This window comes from Eumetopias jubatus, unplaced genomic scaffold (genome assembly GCF_037043125.1).
Source record: "Eumetopias jubatus isolate StellerSeaLion01/CBP00866 unplaced genomic scaffold, mEumJub1_p1.0 scaffold_1, whole genome shotgun sequence".
Taxonomy (NCBI): domain Eukaryota; kingdom Metazoa; phylum Chordata; class Mammalia; order Carnivora; family Otariidae; genus Eumetopias; species Eumetopias jubatus.
In genome coordinates this window covers 164,155,665-164,171,984 of record NW_028274807.1, presented here as the reverse complement: position 1 = coordinate 164,171,984, position 16,320 = coordinate 164,155,665, and the positions used below count along the sequence as shown (strand labels likewise).

General features: G+C 52.1%; 1 protein-coding gene across 3 annotated transcripts in view; it reads left to right on the top strand.

Moving 5' to 3' along the window:
• The window catches only part of IFT122 (intraflagellar transport 122), a 68,773-nt gene extending 53,909 nt beyond the window's left edge, over window positions 1-14,864 (top strand). For 2 of the 3 annotated variants that reach the window (XM_028101789.1, XM_028101790.2), the window contains 10 exons: window positions 591-693; window positions 2,620-2,760; window positions 3,907-4,001; window positions 7,576-7,676; window positions 9,667-9,832; window positions 10,818-10,929; window positions 11,579-11,704; window positions 13,377-13,453; window positions 13,787-13,951; window positions 14,413-14,864. In XM_028101789.1, coding sequence (XP_027957590.1) covers window positions 591-693; window positions 2,620-2,760; window positions 3,907-4,001; window positions 7,576-7,676; window positions 9,667-9,832; window positions 10,818-10,929; window positions 11,579-11,704; window positions 13,377-13,453; window positions 13,787-13,951; window positions 14,413-14,502 — 1,176 coding nt within the window. In that variant the 3' untranslated portion in view covers window positions 14,503-14,864. Of the gene's footprint in view, window positions 1-590; window positions 694-2,619; window positions 2,761-3,906; window positions 4,002-7,575; window positions 7,677-9,666; window positions 9,833-10,817; window positions 10,930-11,578; window positions 11,705-13,366; window positions 13,454-13,786; window positions 13,952-14,412 lie in introns of those variants that run through there. The other variant, XR_003608915.2, reaches the window with a different exon arrangement.
• The last annotated feature ends 1,456 nt before the right edge of the window (window positions 14,865-16,320 follow it).

Below are 16,320 nucleotides of genomic sequence, written 5' to 3'. Positions count from 1 at the left end.
TTAGGAGATTTCTCAAGCAGCATAAATTAGAGCATCTTAGAAACACTCAGTCCTGACTATGCATCAGGCAAACTTTCTCCCTGTTGCCACATACTGTCCCCCATGACTCATTTCCAGTTCTCCTGGCCTGATGGGTGGTTCTGGAGCTTAGATAAAGCAGTCACTGGGTCCCATACAGCACCAAGTCCACAGTCATCTTTGACAGCTAATAAGCAGTGACGATGATAATGTCAATTCTGTTTCCTTAGGTGTCATCTGCAATTAAAAGAAATCTGTTTGCAGCGCTACAGGAGCCCACGCAAACCCTCAAAATAAAATGTTTCCGATTCTGTGCTGCTTCTGTGGTCCAGAAACAGACTGTGTTGTTATTGAATCCAGTCACTTGCATATTGCTGTTAATTGCCTTTTGTTTTCAAAGAGCTGATTTGTTTTTGCGTTTCTGGGGGTGGTGGTAGGGGGAGGCACTCTCCCCCTCTGAGTTGTCAGGCTGGCAAAATATGACACATCCCTAATGGATTCAGCCAAGTGCCATGTTTTCATGGGGGCTGTGGGGGCTGCTTTATTAAGAATACATTTGCTCCTTCCTCCAGGCCTTTGCTTTAGGTGAGAAGCATCCCGAATTTAAGGATGACATCTATGTGCCCTATGCTCAGTGGCTAGCAGAGAATGATCGTTTTGAGGAAGCCCAGAAAGGTAGGCCACACAGACTAACACCTTGCAGAAGGAGCAGGAAATGGTACTGCCAAGACCTACACTTCAGGAAGGCTGTCAAGCCCCTCCCATCATGGGTCTGAAGATGGACGACTTCACCCTGAGGAATGTGACATGTTTCCTGGTGAAAGACTGGGGAGCAGTGGAAAGAACATGGGCTTTGGAGTTGGACACACCTGGGTCCATCACTCACATGCCTCCGGACCTCAGGCAGGTCCTGTCTCTTCTCTGAGCAAAGCACTGTGCACTCAAATGTAGCTTCCCACTTAATCCTCACAGTAGCCCTATGATATCGGTACTGTTTTCTAGATGAGAAAGCTGAGGTTGGAGGAGGTAAAGGGATTTATTTGCCTGAAGTCCCACAGCGAGGAAGTGGCAGAGAGGGAATCTGAGCCAGGCTGGGGTGGGGACAAAATATGAGAACTCCCACAGAGTGTCCGGCATGGTCTCACCTGCCTCTTTGCTCTACCGCAAACAGTAACTTGGCTCAGATAAACAGGGTGTCCTCTGCTCCTTGGCATTTCCACTGGTAAAGTGGGCTGCACCCCACATATGGCAGTATCCGAGATAGGAGCAAAAGGAAGCATAGAACTTTTACCGGTAATAGCAATTTTAAAATGTGACTGCCTTCTCTGTGTCAGGCACCGGCTGGCTGGGCACTTAACTACATAACTCTGAACCTCGCCAGCAGCCCTGCAGAGACGCCAAGGCTAACTGTGCCCTGCAAAGTCACAAAGCCAGAGAGAGTGACAGAGTGAGGTTTGGACCAGGATCTGTCTGCCTGGGAACCTGATTCTTGTGACTAGGTCTTGCTGCCTCCTTAGGAAGTCTTCTAATTGAAGCTGGGTGTGTGGTATTCCATAGCATCTCATTTACACTTCTATATGGTAACAGTTGCCACCTCCGGACACATTGTGGAACAAATGTCTCCCTGTTGGAGCTCCTCAGCTAAAAGCCCCCATTGAAAGACAGCATGTTCTCTTCTGCTTTACCATTTCCAGAGCACCCAGTTGCTGAAGTATGTGCATGTTTGGGCAAAACACATCAACCTATCCATCTGTCTGTGTCTGCCCTTCCAAGAATCCATCGCCATAGTAACTTGGTACTCAGACAAGAGATTGGAGATGAGATTGGAACAAAGGCCAGACCTTTTCCTTCTCTAAAGCGGAGGATTTGGATCATCTGAGTGCCCACATGTGAGCAAGTGTCACAGCTAGAAGTGCCTCCCTGGCAGCCCAACTTCCTGAGGGTCTGGCCACATAGTCAAGAGTCAGGAAATTTCTGTTAAATAGCTATAGGAATTATTGAGAGTTTTTTTGCATGTTTTCACAAATGTTTGGTTGCTAGAGCTGAGCCATATTTTTCAAGGTTGTCATTAAAAAGCACACAGTTGAAGACTGATGGAGGTCTTAAGTGGGGATAGGTTCTGTAACCTTGGGTATGCCACTTTACCTACACCTTCATAAGTCTGTTGTGACCATCCAACAAGGAATCAGCAACAAAAACACTTTGTAAGCCACCAAACCTGTTCAAGTGTCAGGTGCTACTAGTGTCACCCCAGATGTCACAAAGCCTCGTCCTGGAACGGGGTGAGGGTAAGACCTCACTGGTGATGGGCAACAGTGCCATCCTCAGACTTCGCCCTGCAGTTTGGCCCCAAGGTTTTTCTTTCTGCCATGCTTTTCCAAAGTCAGTCGCCTTTTCCCAGCCAGAAAGGGATATATCGCACTTGTGCTTTTTTTTCAGGATGTAGCCTCAGTTATTTATAGCCTTCGGCCTGAGAGGCGCATCCCAGCAACAAAGTGCTGCAGATGCTCCCAATGAGTGTCCTACTTCTACAGCAGCCCCTTGCAAGCCCTGCAGAATTCCATCCCACTCGCCAAATTGTGTATTTTTGTGCCCCTCCAGCGTTCCACAAGGCTGGGCGGCAGCGGGAAGCGGTCAGGGTGCTGGAGCAACTCACACACAATGCCGTGGTCGAGAGCAGATTTAATGACGCTGCCTATTATTACTGGATGCTGTCCATGCAGTGCCTTGATATAGCTCAAGGTAAGTAAACATCAGCCAGGCCACTTGTTTTCCCCAGCCCTGCTCTGGCACCAAGATAAACATCGAAGGAGTTGAAACGTTTTAATTAAAGCCCTGGGCTTATTTATTGGGTGTATTGTCCGTAACCCTGTCTTGCAGCGGCATAATCTGGTGTGTCATCTTTTTCAGTTTGCCCATAAGTTTAATGATGGTATGAGGGCTGTCCTGGGGTTATGGTTGGGAGGTCCTGCCCTGTGTTGCTAATTCAGAACATATCTCTCCCCACTACCTGGGAGCCTATAACTGGACCTAGGTGAGCACTTTAAAAAAATTTTTTAATTAAATGGAAAGATGAAAAAGAGGTCACTTTACAATAACACACTCCAGATTCTCACTCCTTCCAGGCAGGAAAATAGTTTCAATGTTGCTTTCTTGAGACTTCCCATGATGCACTGAGGGAGTTCTGGAAGTGAAGGGGACAGGGAGATATTCTTCACTGGACTAAGGCCAGCATGCTGGAGTGGGAAAAACACTGAAATTGGAGGCAGCTAGGTGACTTGTAACAAGTCACAATTTTTTCCTAAACTCTACCTCCCCATCTGTGGCGTGGGGGTAATCCTATCCTGCTTCCTTCACAAGGCTGCTGTGAGCCTCACAGAAGCTGTGGTTATAGTTTGGAAACTGTTAGGTCCCGGTGTTAGGTGGCATGTTTTTGTTCCGGCCAGTGGTCTGTGCTTTGTATAAGACATGGCACGCACAGAGGGAAGAGGCTGGAGGTGAGATGAATAAAGCTGACATCTGCTCATCCTCCACGCCAGCCTCCTCTGGTATGTCTGGGTGCCAGTGATCACACTCTTCATGCCGGCACTCCCCAGTGGAATGACCTGGTAGGCTGTAGTGTCAGATCTGGGAGAGGGGCGAGAAATGTTCTCAGACTTTGCATGGCCGCATGCTGTGCCCAGCTGGGACTTTCCCTGTCTTAGGGAGGTCCCAGCTCCTAAGGAGCACCTTGCCCATCACTGCATCTCTTGTCAGTCTTCCTGGCACAGGTCTGATACTGGGGAAGAGCAGACACTGGCAGTGTTGTCATTGCCTCACCCTTCCTTGTAGATGTGGCTTGACACATCTTCCCCTTCCTGCCCTCCCCCCTCCCACTACTCCCCTCAGACCCTGCCCAGAAGGACGCGATGCTTGACAAGTTCCGCCACTTCCAGCACTTGGCCGAGCTGTACCACAGCTACCATGCCATTCAGCGGTACACGGTAAGGTGGCCAGGAGATGGGGGCCTGGTGGGGGTGCTGCCTACTGAGCCAGGGGCCCTGGGCACGTCTTACAGAGCAGCAGACCTCTGGATAGAAAGTAAACCCACCGGACAGGATGACTTGCCAAGAAATTCTGGTCTCCTCCTGGGAGACAAAGTTTGGGACTTTTTTTTTTTTTAAGATTTTATTTTATTTATTTATTTGAGAGAGAGAGAGGTTGAGAGTGCACGAGAGGGGGTAGGGTCAGAGGGAGAAGCAGACTCCTCACTGAGCTGGGAGCCCAACACGGGACTTGATCCCGGGACTCCAGGATCATGACCTGATCCAAAGGCAGTTGTCCAACCAACTAGCCACCCAGGCGCCCCAAAGTTTGGAACTTTGATTTTACTCAATTAGCTACCTTTTTGACCTGTTTGTTGCAAGCTGTGGGCTTCTGAATTAGTGAGCCAGAGCTAGAATGGGCCTTTCTAGTTGCTGGCTTTATGTCTGTAAAACTCAAGGCCAACTCCAGGTTAGACAAAGGGTTATCTCTAAAATGATCAGAGGTGGGGGCGCCTGGGTGGCCCATTCGGTTAAGCGTCTGCCTTGGGTTCTCAGGTCATGATACCCAGAGTCCAGGGATCGAGCCCTACATCGGGCTCCCTGCTCAGCAGGGAGCCTGCTTCTTCCTCTCCCTCTGCTCATCCCCCAGGCTCGTGCTCTCTCTCTCTCAAATGAATAAACAAAATCTTTTTTAAAAAATAGTAAAATAAAAATAAAATAAAATGATCAAGGGTGGATGTTCCACTCTAGATGAGTGACGGCCCAGCTCTAACCAAAGGCCTGAGGCCTCTCCTTGGCCCTGCCACTGAATTGTGGGCTTGATTTTCCAGAGACCCAAATCGTTTTTTTTAGTCACTTCCTGATTTCTTTTAAGCCATTTTAAATCTATCTCCTGACAATGGGGAACAGGTGATAGGTTGTTATCAGCCTCCTCATTTTGTGTATCCTCAATCACTCAACAAATGTTGATTAAGTGCCTACAGGGTGAGCTTATCCTGTGCTGATAAGCTAGGAGGATAATACCAATAACCAACCTTTATTGAGCACTATTTACCAGGCAATGTGCTGAAGGCTTTATTGTATCAATTTGTTTAATCCTTTCAATATGCTGTGAGATAAGTACTGTCAGCCCCACTTTACAGATGAGGAAACTGAGGTGCTAAACACAGAGATCCCACAACTAGTAAGTAGGAGCCGGGACTGGAACCCAGACGGGCTGGCTCCAGAGCCTGTGCTCTTAGCCTCTGATCTCCCACACCCTCTAACGTAGAGAGGGCAGACCACTGGCCTCACACCCCAGCTCCACTGTGTGACCTTGGCAAGTTGTTCACTTGCCTCTGTGCTTCAGCTTCCTTCTCTTAAAGTGAGGGTGAGAATAGGACCTACTTGCTGGGGTTGTGAGGATTAAATGAGTTAATATTGGAAAAGCACGTGGCACAGATAAGTGTCAGCTGTTCCTCCTGCCCTGTTTGGAGGCTTCCAACCAGTTTTCCATAGGCCATTCCCCAGCAGGCTGAGCATTTTGCAATTCTTTGACCATCTCATGGGCCCTACCTTCCACACTGGGCACCTCTTTCCCCCACATTTGTGCTGAGCACTCAGCACATTCTTTGTCTCTGAGGAAAGTCTGGCAAGAAAGCCTCCTCTGCTGGGCTCTGCCTGGGCCAGCTGTCAGCCCTTCATCTCATCTCTTCCCCACACCACGGTTGGTGGTTTCAAGGGAACTCATCTTCCTTTACAGCCTTTTCAGGGCCCCTCATTTCTATCAGGTGCTCACCTGGAAAGAAGCCACCGCAAAAAAGACCCCAAACTCAACTTCAGCTGGAAAGTCAGGGCCCCAGCTCAGTGTCAGTTTGCCTGACCCACTTTGGAGGTGGGCTTTTTGTCTCTTTTCTGTAACAACTGAGCTCTGCTCCAGGACCTACATGCAGCTGTGAGCTTGTAGCAGCTTCATACCAGCTGGGGTATCTGGCTGTTCATCCCAGCTGAGACTTCACTGGGCCATTCCTTCATTCGACAAATCCTTCCTGTGTGTCAGGCCCTCTGCTGAGGCCTTGGGGACATAGTGTGAGCAAGATGTGATCCCTGCCCCCGAAGAGCTCATAGTCTGTGAACACGCAGGTGTAGCCCAGTTGTCCTAAGGGAAAAACTAAGAGGATCAGAAGGACTTCATGGAGGAAGTGAACCTGAGCAAAGAGCAGGGAGATGAGTAAGATGAGGAGGAGAAGGGGCATTCCCGGCCAGGGTCACAGCGTGTGCGGAGGCCTGCAGGGGGGTCATACTTCAGCATTTAGCATCAGGGCCCAGCACAGCAGCTCTGAGTCAGAGCAGACTGCAAAGGGAAGCACCAGACCTTTCCTGAGATAATGGCTTCTTTCCCAGAGGAGAGGTGCTGCTTCTGAGGACACCCCCCTCCCCCCCGCCAATTCTGTTCTTCCTGGGATGGTTCTTAGCTTCCACACCTAGTTCGATATAACCAGAGGCAGGCTTCTCCCTGGCTCTCATCCAGAAAAGGATGCAGTCTCAGGTTTTCTTTGGTTTTGGGAACTCACAGAGGCTGTAGAAATTTAAATGAGAGTTAGAGAGAATGCTGGGCTCCAAACCCAAGGAGTAGTATAAAGTAAGTCCTCGCAAATTTAGACCAATTAGGGCCTAAGTCCTGTTGGCACGGTGACGAGTACAGCCTAGTAAGACCCTTCAGGAAATGTCCGTTTATTACCATGTAAGTGCTAGGGGTGGGGGGGCTGGCCTGCTTTCATCCCGTCATCTAAAGTAGTCTCAGTTTGCATACAATGTGCCAGATCCCTTCAAAATGGTATTCTTAACCTTTTATGGCCCCCCTCATGATAGAAAATTCCCGGTGGTCTACTGTGCGGAGCTTCTGGCAGCCTCTAGGTACCGAAGACCTGTGCTTGTGTGTTAGTGCCTGCTCTGCCGGGGCCCGTGCCAGGTGCCGGGGGTGTGGGGATGAGCAGCTCAGGAGCTCCAGCACATGTGCACGTTTGGTGGGCGTCGGCCGGCCAGGCTGCTGCTGGAGAGCTGAGAAGAGGCACGTGATTTCATGCTCTGAAGAGTTAACTGCCTCCATTTAAAGCCATGCTTAGGTCTGATCATGTCCTAAATTGCATAAAAGGTCTTCTCTCTCAGAGCTAATTGGAGACAACTTGAGCTCAGGGAAATGGAATCATTACCAACCCTAGAGAGGCAGTACAGCCTAGGAGAGAGGCATTCTTGGGCTTTGGAATCAGACCTGGGTTTGAATCCTCACTCGGCTCTTTTCGGTGGCTTGGGCAAGTCATCTCTCTGGGCCTCAGTTTTCTCACCAGTACAGTGAGGATGAAAATGCATCCTCACAGGATTGTGTTAAAGACCACATGAGACAGCCGTAAAGTGCCCAGCACGTAGTAGATGCTCATTAAGGGAGACTGCTCTCTTCCTGAAGTATTTCAGAATTATTGGTGTCTGCCTTTTGGCCTGGTCCAGCAGCTGCTTCGTTGAGGAATTCAATCCCTATTTGCTTTTCTCACTGCAGGAGGAGCCCTTCAGTTTCCATCTTCCCGAAACCCTCTTCAACATCTCCAGGTTCCTGCTGCACAGCCTGACCAAAGACACCCCCTTGGGCATCTCTAAAGTGTATCCTTTCACTCCCACCCTCTGTCCCAGCCCTCTTGTGTAATGGCCCCTGTGAAGTTCTTTCCAGAACACTTTACTGGCGGAACCTCCCCTCTCTCCCATAGCCCTCAGGGAAGAGAGAGAGTTTGTCCTGCTGCTACTGTTTTGCTGTAGAAGCAGCTCAGCCAGGGAGGCCGAGGGGCCAGTGCCAAGAGAAGATTCGTTTCCAGGGCTCTCTGGGCTTGGCCCAGCAGTGGGTCTCTAACCAGTACACTGCCCTCCTGGAACCCATAAACGAGGGCATAACTGAACTATAGGAAGCACTTGGACTCTTGGGCATTTCCCTGGGGAGGTGAGGGTGTTTGTTCAGCCGAGGCGATGGAGCACCTACTGTGCCCTAGACAGTGGGCCAGGCAGTGGGTGACAAAGCTGCCATCTAGTAGAGGAGGTGACAAGTGTCAGGGCTTAGTTCAGTGGGATGTGTGCTGTGTCCAGGGGTGGAATGTAGCTAGGGCTGGGGCCATGGTCAGGGAGAGCTGCCTGGAAGAGCTGACATCTATCCCATAAAGCTACCAGGAAAGACAGTAGAGTAGATGTTCCAGGGGAGCACCCAGCACATGGAAATGCACGGAGGTGAAGTAAGCCTGGTGTGTGGGAGGAGCTGAAGCCCAGCCTAGGTGGGAGCCCCGCTGAAGAGGTAGTGGCCTGAGGGCCTCCATGTGAGTTGGCCTCACCTCTCCGGACCTGTGAGGGCCGTTAAGGGGCCGTAAGCAGAGAAGGGGGCTGAGGACCCATGCTGCCAGAAACTACCAGGAAATGACCAAAATCCTTTAAGGTCATAAAAGTCATAATTCTCCCCATCCTCTTCTAAATCTTATATTCTTTCAGCCCCTTCCCAGCACCAACCCTGCCTTCTTTCTGTAAGGAAAAAACCCTCCCAGGAGAGGCCTCAGAGGTACTGATTGGTGAGAAGTGGCTTCTCTAAAGGTTCCAGGCCCATCACCTACATTTCAGGGAAATCAGGTGCTACCTTCATTGACTGAGACCTTTGCAGAGGAGTGGCCAAGGCCACACCTACCAGATCCTCAGCACCTGTGCCCAGCCTTTCCAGCAAGTTCTGTTCGAGTCAGCAGAGTTTGATTGAATCCCTACCCTAAGCTGCACCCTATACTGTTCACTGGGGACCTGGAAGTGGCTCCTGATATGGTCCCTGACTTTGAGGAATGACAGTGGAGACACAGACAAGGAAACTTACTGCCATGTAACTTCTGGAGTGGAAGGAGCCACACTGGGGTTGTGGGGAGCAGGAGCATTAGGGGGAAGGAGAATGGGAAGGAGGCATGGTACTTGAGGCTTGCCAGGGAGAAGTGGGGAAAGGGATTCACAGGTGGGGTAGGGGAGGAAGGGCAGGCCTCGCCTGGGTGCAGCCAGCATTTAAGGTGACCTGGGATCAAGCGCAAAGGCCTGTGACCTCAGATTGAGGAGCTCAGAGGAGAATCTCAGAGAACAGGGGAGGCTGACACTCAGAAATCACTGTGGCTTCTGGTGAAGTGCAGGCAGAGAGAAGTGCCCTGCACCCAATGGCCTCTGTGAGCTGGATCTGAGTGGAGCTCCACAGGCAGTCTGGGACCAGCCCCACCTGGCAAGGCTAGAGCAGGATGGCACTTAGTGCTGGACATCCTAGGACCTGGCTGGCAGGCTGGGTGAGGTGGGGAGAGCCATTTTGGCCTAGTTAGGGTACAAGATGAGCTATCAGCAGGCCCAGAGAACCTAAGCAAGGTTAAAATACTAATGGAAACTGCACTGTCTTTATCTCTGGAAAAATCCCTATTCCTTGTTATCCGAGAAGTACATTTACATCCCACAAATGAGCAAAGCACTCCTCAGGCTCCTGCCCATGTCCTGGCACTAGCAGCGGCTGCATTCCAGCACGGGGCTTACTCCAAGGGTAGGTAGTGCCAGCTCTCGGGCCCAGTGTGGCCTCTTGTCCTTAACCCTATCATCTGTGCAGGAACACTCTCTTCACTCTGGCCAAGCAAAGCAAAGCCCTGGGTGCCTACAAGCTGGCCCGGCATGCCTACGACAAGCTGCAGGGTCTGCAGATCCCTGCCAGGTTCCAGAAGTCCATTGAGCTGGGCAGCCTGACCATCCGCTCCAAGCCCTTCCATGACAGCGAGGTGAGCGCACAGCTCTCTCAGGCAGGAGGCTTCCCCTCCTCTTCCTGGACGTCTCCTGATGCCTTCTTTCCTGGCAGGGTTCTGTTTGAAAAATGGCTACCATGCTCTCAGGATTCTGTGCCCTCTTCCCTTTCCCAAACCCTGGTTTGCCCTTCTACTTTTCCCTTTCTGCCTCCTTTGTTCTCTACTCAGCTTGCTGTGCTCCAGCCATAGTCCCTGGCCCCTGTGGGCTCCAGAGCCCTGCCCTCCCTTGCTGCCTAGCCCTCCTGTGAGGCTCTGAGTTGGCTACAGCCCAGCCCATGCTGCTTTGCCCTTAATCTCCCTCTCCTCCTCCATGCCTAGATGGCTCTGCCTTCACCTCATCCTAGGAGCTCCTGTCTTAGCCTCCCTTCCTTTTGGAATCAGGTCATCACTCTTCCATGTATCTGTAGTCCAGTTGTGCCCCAGCCTTCTTTCTTCCAATTTATCCTGTTGTCTCTCACAATCCCCTCCTTCAAGCTCAGAGTGGAGACTTGGCATCAAACAGACCTGGGTTCAGATCCCAGCTCCACCATTTCCTAACTCTGTCTCCATCTCTGTGAGCCTCGGTTTCCCCCTCTATCAAATGGGGACACACATAATTCCTTTCCCACAGGATAAATAGCCAGCCCAGATGATGTGCTTAGCACAGTACGTTGTGCATGTTAAGTGGCCAGTACATGGTGGCTGTGGTGTTGTCATTCCTGCTGGAGAAATATGCTGCTGAGTCCTACCTATGAAGGAGTGTCCAGGGCAGTGGGACCTAAGTGACAGGGCCTCAGATGCCTCTATAGGCCCTTATCCTGAGTCACCACAGCACAGAGCCCTGAGCCCAGTGCCCCTTCCCCACCCACACAGGGGCCTTGCTTCTTGGCAGCCAAGCCCCAGGAGACTGAAATCAGAGTGGGGAGCATTTCCTCACCCTGGGTTTGGCCCTCAGGCAGTTGTGGTTCTTGTGCTTTTGTAGGAGCTGGTGCCCTTGTGCTACCGCTGCTCCACCAACAACCCACTACTGAACAACCTGGGCAATGTTTGCATCAACTGCCGCCAGCCCTTCGTCTTCTCTGCCTCTTCCTATGGTGAGTCTGCCATGTCTAGATGGAGCGGACAGTGGATGGCTGGGCTCTCTCCATTGCTGATTGGCCACACGTGTCCTCATTTGTAAATTGGGGACAGTGTGACACGCACCCCACGACATGCATGGTCACTAAGGGTCCCCAGAAATAGGACCCAGTAATGCCCGAACTTGAAGCACGCACCCCTCAGAACCTGGTGGGGGGCTTTGCATGACATAAATGCCCCAGATGCCACTGTTCAGGCATTTGGTCTGGGAGGCTAAGATGGGCTCTTACGTCCTGGTTCCTTCTATGATGACAAAGGATCAGAAGCCCCTTCCAGGTAGCTGGGCAGAGGCCGTTCCTCCTCCCTTGTAGAGGAGCCCATCCAGCTATTAGCGGGAAGAAGGAGGGGCTAAAGGGCACTGGTTTTCACCCATGCACACACGTACACACGCATACACATGCATACACGCCTGCTTCCTCCAGCCATGTGGTGGGCAAGAAGAGGTGCCCCTGCTGTGTCCTTGCTTACAGAGGAGCCTGCTGCTGGGGGGGAAAGAAACTCTCATCCTCCCACCTCCCCTCATGCTGCCTGATGAGAGCATCCCAGGCCCTAGCTCCCCCTGAGGCAGCCATTCCATGGCCCCTCCCCATGCCCTGTGCCCTCTAGAGGTGCTGCACCTGGTTGAATTTTACCTGGAAGAGGGGATCAGTGATGAAGAAGCTGTCTCCCTCATTGACCTGGAGGCACCAAGACACAAGCATGAGAACAAATGGCAAGAGATCACAAGCAACAGTATCCTGGATGCTGGGCTGAATGCCTGTGTGTGCCAAGCACAAGGCCTGGGTGTAAGACAGGAGGCAGGAGGGCATTGGGGGATGGCTGGTCTAGCGGACGCAAGGACATGGTAGGCCACTGCCGAGTGATTGGAGAGGCCCACATGGTGGCAGGGACAGGGGCTGGGAATGGGCTGAGATCCGGCCAGTGCACAGAGGTACCAGAGGGGACAGTACATGACCACAGGCCCAGAAGAGGCATGTGGAAGAGGAGATGATGCCTTGGTATATACCTTTGCTTCATTTCCGGGGAGGCCTCCCACCCACCTGGCTCCTAAAAGGTACCGTCTGTGCTTCTGGCCACACACAGCTGATGAGCAACCAACACAGCATATGATGTCTGTATCAACTTTTCTAGTCAGGTCACATTTATCTACAAGAGACAGAAACCACAATCAAGCTGAGCAAACAAAAGGGTGTAAAAAAGCCTAGCTGGATCCAGGTGCTCATACCCACTCAGCTGGATCCAGGTGCTCATTCGGCACTGGTGGGAGGCTGTCTCCTATCCTGTTGGCTCTGCTGTCCTTTGAGTGGCTTCCTTCTTTGGCAGCACCCACCCCATCCCACCAGCAGTACCAACCCTGCATCCTATCAGCCTTAAAATCCATGGAAAGGGCTGACACTCCTCTCAGCATGACAGCAAAAACCCCAGGGCACATCCTCGCTGGGACAGCTTGGGTCAAAGGCCACACCTCAGCTCATCCCTCATGTTCGCTGTCCCAGCTGGACACAGGAGGGGGGCCTCTACATGTGACTGTGAACACTCAGCACCTGCGGACCTTGCTAGCACACAGCAGCTGGATCAGCAGGTCTGGGTGGACTGAGAGCCTGACTTTCCATAAGCTTCCAGGTAATGCCAATGCCACTTGTCCGTGGGCCACATTTTACATTTTGAGGAACAGAGGAGAAAGGAAAAGCCAGGGAGTTGTTTGCCGGAGATGGGAGACAGAAATCAGATGCTTTGGCGGGTTGTTGCTCCCTGGTGGGACCACATCTCGTACCTGATTGGGCACCAGCAGCCTCCATTCCCCTGGGGCCCTTCCTTGTAGGAGCCCCACCCACCCTGGCCTCACATCAGCTCTTCTGCCACTGCCTGGCAGAGGGGGCAGCTCCTTAGGCACCTTCAGCCTGGTCTGGCTGGCCTTAGGATTTGCAGGAGCTCTCACCCCCTTCTCCATGAAATAGGACCTGCGAGTCCATCTCAAGTGCCTACAGACAACCTGGCAATTACTAAGTGTTTCTCCAGGAATTGCCAAGTTTGCTGGCCATGTTTTTTGGCTGGCCCATTATTTCTACTCCCACCCACAGCAGGCCTACAGCCTCTGCTCACTTGGTGCTTCTGGTCAGGCCTACATGGGCCCTGGCATGGTCTATGTGGGGCAGCAAAGGTCCCATCAGAGCCCCTTTCCCTCCTGTGCACTGGGGCCTGGTCCCAGCCTCTGTGTGACCAGGGCTGTCTCCTCCCTGGCCTGCATTCCCTTCATTCCTCCATCTAGAAACCTGTTCTACAGACAGAGTCATGGGGAAACACACTAGGCCCACAGAGAGCTCCTGTGAATCTTGCTTTGGGTGGAGGGTGGGGCCTATTTCCCACTCAGCCTCAGGTTCTGTCCTTGACCAGACCCTTCCAGATTCCCAGACTCTGAGGCTGGATGAGACCACGGACTCCATGGGAGATGACCCATTCACGGCAAAGCTGAGCTTTGAGGTGAGGGTGCCTCTCTGAGTGATGGGCTGTGGAGGCACGGGAGGTCTGTTGGGAGGGGGGTTGGAAGTCCCTTCTATACAAACTCCTTGGCATGAAACGGACTTGTTCCCTGTCCACGCTGCGGTGGAGTCAAGGTGGTGGGTATCCCATCACTAGACATGGCTAGCAGGAGCTACGTGACCTGGCAGGGCTCTGTGAAGGTTAAAGCAGAGGGAGTCTCTGGGGTCCTCCCTGGTTGCCCCAAAGATTCCGGGATCATGACCCAGATAAACACGTCACCCTGGCTGAGTGAGAGCACCACTGTCCCCTGCTTCCCACCTGCCCATCCTGCAGCAAGGCGGCTCCGAGTTTGTGCCCGTGGTGGTGAGCCGCTCAGTGCTGCGCTCCATGAGCCGACGGGACGTGCTCATCAAGCGCTGGCCCCCGCCCCTGCAGTGGCAGTACTTCCGCTCGCTCCTGCCTGATGCCTCCATCACCATGTGCCCCTCCTGCTTCCAGGTACCGTGCCTACAGCTCATGTGTGGTCACCAGTTTCTTCTTTCTGCTGCTTGTCCATTTCCCAAGTGTCCTCTTGGGGATGCCTGGCATCTGGGAGGAGCATAAGGGATCCCAAGGCCAAGGCTCTGAGTTGGGAAGAGACTCGGCCATCGTTAGGCCCTCCCTCCTCTCACTTATGTTCCCAATGCTGTCTGGAGCGGGCTTGCCCCTGACCCTGTGCCCTCTGTACCTGCCCCTAATCTGGGAGGGCCAGGCAAGTGTGATGCACCTTTGAAATCCATTTAGAAAAAAGGGGCCTCAGACCCCAGACCCTTCTCCCCCTCCCTTTCAGTCTTCAGACAAAGGTGTTCTGGGTCTGGTGTTTCTGGCCCTGACTCACTGCCAAGCCTCCTCCCCTTGGAAGGGCGGCAATCCCTGCCAGGCTTGGGGCGTGGCCCCGGGTCATGACTGTTTCTCCTCAGATGTTTCACTCGGAAGACTACGAGCTGCTGGTGCTTCAGCACACCTGCTGCCCCTACTGTCGGAGGCGCATCGACGACCCCAGCCCGTGACTGGTCCCCTCAGAACCACCGCTCCCACCGGGGCCACCTCACACTTGGCTGGGCTGTCAAAGGAAGAAAGAGTTAAACTGTCAGAATGTGTCTTCTGCCCAGATCAAGTGTGTATTTTAGGGAGGGGCCTAGTGTAACCACGGAATTCCTATTTATGGCATTTCGTGCCTTGTAAATAGCACCAGGAGATGGAGAAGAGAATGTACATATATTTTCTAAGAAAAAAAATCTGTTACTTTCAGAGAGACTCTGAGTTGTTTGCGGCAGCCTGCTGGAGTCCACAGATCTGTCAGACCATTAACATGTACACTTTGCGAACAGATTGCCTCAATAATTACAAATAAAAGGGCTACTTATTTTCATCAGTGTCTGCATTTTAGCAAATCTTCATATTGTCTGCAACTTAATTTCCTTATGCAAAAGTGCACCTGTTTCTAATTTGATCTGAGAGGAACATTACGTTTGCCTGCTCTTAAAATGTAATCTAATCGAAATGGCAATATGGGAATGGGTAGGGGAACGGGTATTTATTTATTTTGGTTTAGCGGGGCTCCGTCATGACCAGAAAATAAGGTTCCTGGCTCCAAAGAAGATAACAAGGGGGCCTCTCCTTAGAGGTTCTGGAGTCCACCCTCTGCTTCCTGGCTAAGGGCCAGGCTCCCCTCCTTCTCCCCATTCCCCTAGCCCCAGCCTCACCGAGGCTTTCCCCTTCCCTCCAGCTTCTGAAGCCAATGGGTCTGTTTGAGGTTCTGCTAAGGTCCCCGCCCCTGAGCATCAACAGTGTCCGATTCAGCAGCTCAAGGGCAAGGGTGGGTAGAACATGGGAGGCTGGGGAGGGAGAGCTGACATTTATTGGGGACTTTCTCTGTACCAGCCGAGTTTCATACATTATCTCAATTCTCACACCAGCCTTGTGATGGAAGTGTTAGGATTTCCATTCTGCAGCCATGGGGTTGGGTGGAGGTACTGGGGCCCAAGGGCTCATCCAGCCCTGGGTGGAAGCCCCTGATCTGGCCTGCCCTAAGGCCCCTGCTCCCTTTGCCCTCCACTCTGCCTGCCCCGGGGGTGTCAATGATCCAGAGCTTTATGCAAAGTCCTGACAGCAGGGGAAAGAGAACTGGGCTGTCAGATAAGAAACCCACCCTGGTGATTAGGTATTGATACTTTTCAGCTCATCTGTGAAGTGGGCAGAGCGGGACAAATGTGCCCATTGCAGGGATGAAGACTGAGGCCTAGAGAAGGGAGCGGCTACAGAGGCCACCCAGTGGTGAGTGCTGAAGCTGGCCCCCTGCCCTACCCTTTTCCCCCTGCCTCCCTCTGCATTTCTCTTTGGAGATGATGGAGGAAAATAAAGAAAGGGAGCCAGACAGTTGTGCCAACAGAACTCCTCCTTTGAGTGTCTAATTACTTACGATCATGCATGCTCTCTCTCTTGCTAAACATTTATTAATGTGTTAGGATTTCCATTAGCACATTACTTGAACTAAAATCATTTGCATATGGCTGGGAAAAAGAGGGGAGAGAGAGAAAACAGCCCCAGCCACCCAACAGGCGTCAATCACAGTGACAGATCAGATGGTCCATGGCTAGAGGCAGGGGGATGGGGCCCAGCCCGAGACTCCAGCATGCATCCTCTCAGCCGAATAATACAAAAACCAGGGTGTACCATGACAAGTTCTGCTGCCATGGGGAAGCTGAGCTCTGGAGGTCTGAGTCTGAGAAACAATCACTGTAGCTGCCTTTAAATCAAATGCTCACTGAGTACCAGACACCGTGCTAAGCACCTTCCATGCGTCATCTTATTTAATCCTTGGCAGC